Genomic DNA, 3802 nt, shown 5'->3' on the forward strand with positions numbered 1-3802 from the left:
AACCAAAACCGGAAGGGGGTGTGTGTGTCCGCGCGCGCGCGCGCGTGTGTGTGTGTGTGTGTGTGTGTGTGTGTGTCTATGAGAGAGAGAGAGAGAGAGAGAGAGAGAGAGAGGGAGAGAGAGAGAGAGAGAGAGAGAGAGAGAGAGAGAGAGAGAGAGAGAGAGAGAGGGAGAGAGAGAGAGAAGAGACAGAGTCATAGACAGATACAAAGAAGGAGCACTAGTTTTCCGACTTTGCTTTTCAACCATCAAAATTTTCTTTCTTTGCATCATCAAAACATTTCCTCTCTGCATTTACACGGGCTTGAGACCGTCACACCGAAGTGAGGCTGCATTAAAAATGTTTGCTGAGGAAAAAAAAAATAAAGAAAAAGATTAGCAAACTATAAAACATAGTCAAATTATATTTCGAGAGAAAGAGGGAGTAAGTAAGAGAGCAGATGTGAGAGCAATAGATAGATAGATAGATAGATAGATAGATAGATAGATAGATAGATAGATAGATAGATAGATAGATAGATAGATAGATAGATAGATAGATAGATAGATAGATAGATAGATAGATAGATAGATAGATAGATAGATAGATAGATAGATAGATAGATAGATAGAGAGACACAGAGAGAAAGAGAAAGAGAGAGAGGGGGGATATATATATATATATATATATATATATATATATATATATACATATGCATATGCATAGATATAGAGAAAGAGAGAGAGAGAGAGAGAGAGAGAGAGAGAGAGAGAGAGAGAGAGAGAGAGAAGGAAAGACAGAGACGGGAGAGAGACAGTAGAGATAGACAGAAAAAGAGTAAAGAGACAGAAACAGAGATAGAGACAATAGCAAAGACATACAAATAGACAAAAAATAGACATAAGACATACGCGTAGATATAAACAAAGACTCAAGACATAGACATAGACATAGACAAAGACATAAGACCTAGATATAAACAAAGACAGACAAAAATAAACCTACAAATCCAGTGGTACTTACCAGTCTCATCCTTTAGCTGCTCCTTCCAAAGCCAGGCCGGGGGTCCTAGCTGCAGCTCTACTGAGGTGGCCTAGAGGGACAGAGCACGGAGGCGACGCGGAGGAAGGTGGAGGCGTTCAAACGTAGCCGGGGCTCCGGCTCCAACAGGTGACGAAGAACTTTCCTGTACGGCGGCTTGACGTCAAGGCACTGGTCCGCGGTGGTCAGGGGGTCCAAATTTTTAGTAGTACATTTATGTATGTGTGTGTATGGGTGAGTGTGAGTGTGTGTGTGTGTGTGTGTGTGTGTATGTGTGTGTGTGTGTGTGTGTGTGTGTGTTTGTGTGTAGATAGGTGAGGTTGAGAAAGAAAGCGATAGATAGATAGACAGATAAACAGATAGATAGATAGATAGATAGATAGATAGATAGATAGATAGATAGATAGATAGAATAAAATGTATATTTACCTTGAAGGGACACATGCACCGTCCTGTCCTAGTCTCAGGCCCGTAGAAGCCGCAGGTAGACACCCAGCTGGTCACCTTCTTCTCTCCGTCCTTCAGTCTCCGCGCCAGTCCAAAGTCTCCCAGAACTGCTCTGCCATCGTCGTCGAGGAAGATGTTGGCCGGCTTTACATCCTGGTGGTAGATCCTCAGTCTGTGGATGTAGTCCAGGGCTCTGGCAACATCTGCCACATATCCCAGAGCCACAGAAGACTCCACGGGGAAAGACTTGTCTACCGTACCGTGAGGGTAATGCTTCAGGACGATGAAGCCTTGGCGAGGGGTAGAAGCATAAGTCACGAGAGACATGACGCGGTCGTGGCTGAGGCATCGTAGGGCAGACACCTCGTCGTGAAACTGGTCCACCATAGCTTGCTTCCCACTCTCGAAAGAGATGATCTTCACAGCTACTTTCGAAGAGGGGTCCTTCCTGTCGAAGGCCAGAACAACTTGAGCAGAGCCGCCTCGTCCCAGACAGGGGCCCTTGTCCAGGTTGAACGTTCCTAAGACGTGCTTCTGCTCTTCGGAGATCTCCATACTTGCAAAGTATTCAGACTCAGAAAACAACTTCGATGTGGGTCGCTCGAGTGTTCAGAGTGAACTGACCACCAGAAAGTAGAAACTAACTGGTCAAGTCTGGACACAAAGAAAGTGGATTCCGAGTTTTGAAAATTCGAGGCTTTGTTATCAAAATCCTTTAACTGACGGTAACCAATCAGATCTCGCCACGTAGTAAAAGACACCCCCAGGGGGAATAGGTCCGGTGTCCGTGGCTTGTAGCGGCTTACATCAAAGCGTGTCAACTCATCAACACCTATTGTGTAACCAGGCTGGCTGGTCAGTGACTGACCAGGCGTTGCAATTTTTTAAAAGAGGATTATTTCTTTGTGAAGTTATTTTGGGAAGTCCTTGAAAAAATATTTAATCGGCTTTCAAATCTACGAATAAGACTCTATTGTCTCGTTTTGAGAATTGGTTGAGGGGTGCGGGAGGTGAGAACCGGGGACCCTCGTCGGTCTTTGTTATTGTTGTTGAAAAAGAAAAACAACAACTCGAGAGACCTCTTAACGTTTTCAAACAGATGTAATGGTTGATTGGTTTGACATACGGAGTAGAGGACTATGATATTATTTTGTGCTGTGTAAGAGAGTGATTAAAATGTTCCCTAGGATTTGGGTTGTGTATATCTCAGTAAAACCTTTCAAAGCAGTAAAGGCCATAGGGTGCACAGAAAACATGTTCTAGTTAGAGTTTAGCTCTACTGGCAACATAATAAGGTAAACCAAAAAAAAGGAGACTTGAAACAAAATTAAATAATAAAACAATAACTCAGGAGTTGAAAGGAAAAAAATAGATATAAACAACAAGGAAGAATGCAATTATTTGTTGGTCAAATAAAAGCTCTTTATTTTCATCCATGACAAAATATGTGTACAGATATTTTTAAAAAATGCGAGTCGCGTAGTTTCAGACGCAGGAATAGATGAATAATACTGAAAATGGTGAAATGGTATAGGTTTAACGCCCCTATCAACACTATTAGGTTATTTAAGAGGTGGGACCTCCGAGTTTAACGCCCATCTCCGAAAGGACCGAGCCAAATAGGAAATTCGTATAAAGTGCCTTACCAAGGACACAACGTCGGACTAAGCTGAGGCTGGAACTCCCGAACCCGCAACCTCGCCACTGTGAATAATACTGTGTAACTTGACAAAATGTATGTTGAACTCTTACAGGACATTAACACACACATTGTATCAGATCAGCAAACAAAAGGCGATGTTGCAGCACATTTCAAACGATCATAGACAATCTTAGTAAACCATAATTTTCCTATTTCGTAAAATGCATACTGTAGCACACGTTTTTGAAATTTTTTTTCAAGGTTCTGAGAAATAAAACTGAATTGAAAAATCTGCTTAACCGACTAAGTTATGCATCTCTTAAGTTACCCTAAAAAAAGTGCGTCTTATATTGGTTTTTTGTTGTTGTTGTTCAGAATGCGTGTCCATTATGAGTGGGCCTAAATGGTTACAGCAGTAAGAAGGGGCCAATGGGTAGCAGTACAAAGGCTGCTGATACAAATAGGAGCCCAGAGGAGGGGGAAAGGGGGTCGGGGTGGGGGCTGGAAGAGGGGACGAAGGCAGACGACAGAGCATGGTTAGATGTGGAAAGCAGGTGAAAGGAGACAAATTTAGAGATGAAAAAATTCCGTCGCCTCCAGGTTTCGAAAGCGGGACCTATTGAATGAGAGGCCAACATTGAACCTCCAGACCACGAGAGAAACCGATGGTGGTAGTTGTGCTACCGAGAGAC

General features: G+C 42.9%; 1 protein-coding gene across 1 annotated transcript; it reads right to left on the minus strand.

Moving 5' to 3' along the window:
• Window positions 1-294: 294 nt before the first annotated feature.
• Window positions 295-2023, minus strand: LOC101854282 (probable LRR receptor-like serine/threonine-protein kinase RPK1). Its single transcript, XM_005107751.1, has 3 exons — window positions 1451-2023; window positions 1004-1073; window positions 295-347 (listed from the first exon to the last, which is right to left on the minus strand). Exons 1-3 carry the CDS (start codon window positions 2021-2023, stop codon window positions 295-297), a joined length of 696 nt encoding a protein of 231 aa, XP_005107808.1.
• Window positions 2024-3802: the final 1779 nt, after the last annotated feature.

This window comes from Aplysia californica, unplaced genomic scaffold (genome assembly GCF_000002075.1).
Source record: "Aplysia californica isolate F4 #8 unplaced genomic scaffold, AplCal3.0 scaffold00627, whole genome shotgun sequence".
In the NCBI taxonomy this organism is placed as follows: Eukaryota; Metazoa; Mollusca; class Gastropoda; order Aplysiida; family Aplysiidae; genus Aplysia; species Aplysia californica.

Coding starts and splice junctions, on each gene's coding strand:
- LOC101854282 (XM_005107751.1), bottom strand. CDS start 2,023: ATGGAGATCTCCGAAGAGCAGAAGCACGTCTTAGGAACGTTCAACCTG. Junction 1,074..1,450: donor GGTGCATGTGTCCCTTCAAG/GTAAATATACAT, acceptor CTGTCCCTCTAG/GCCACCTCAGTAGAGCTGCA. Junction 348..1,003: donor GCAGCTAAAGGATGAGACTG/GTAAGTACCACT, acceptor TTTTTTCCTCAG/CAAACATTTTTAATGCAGCC.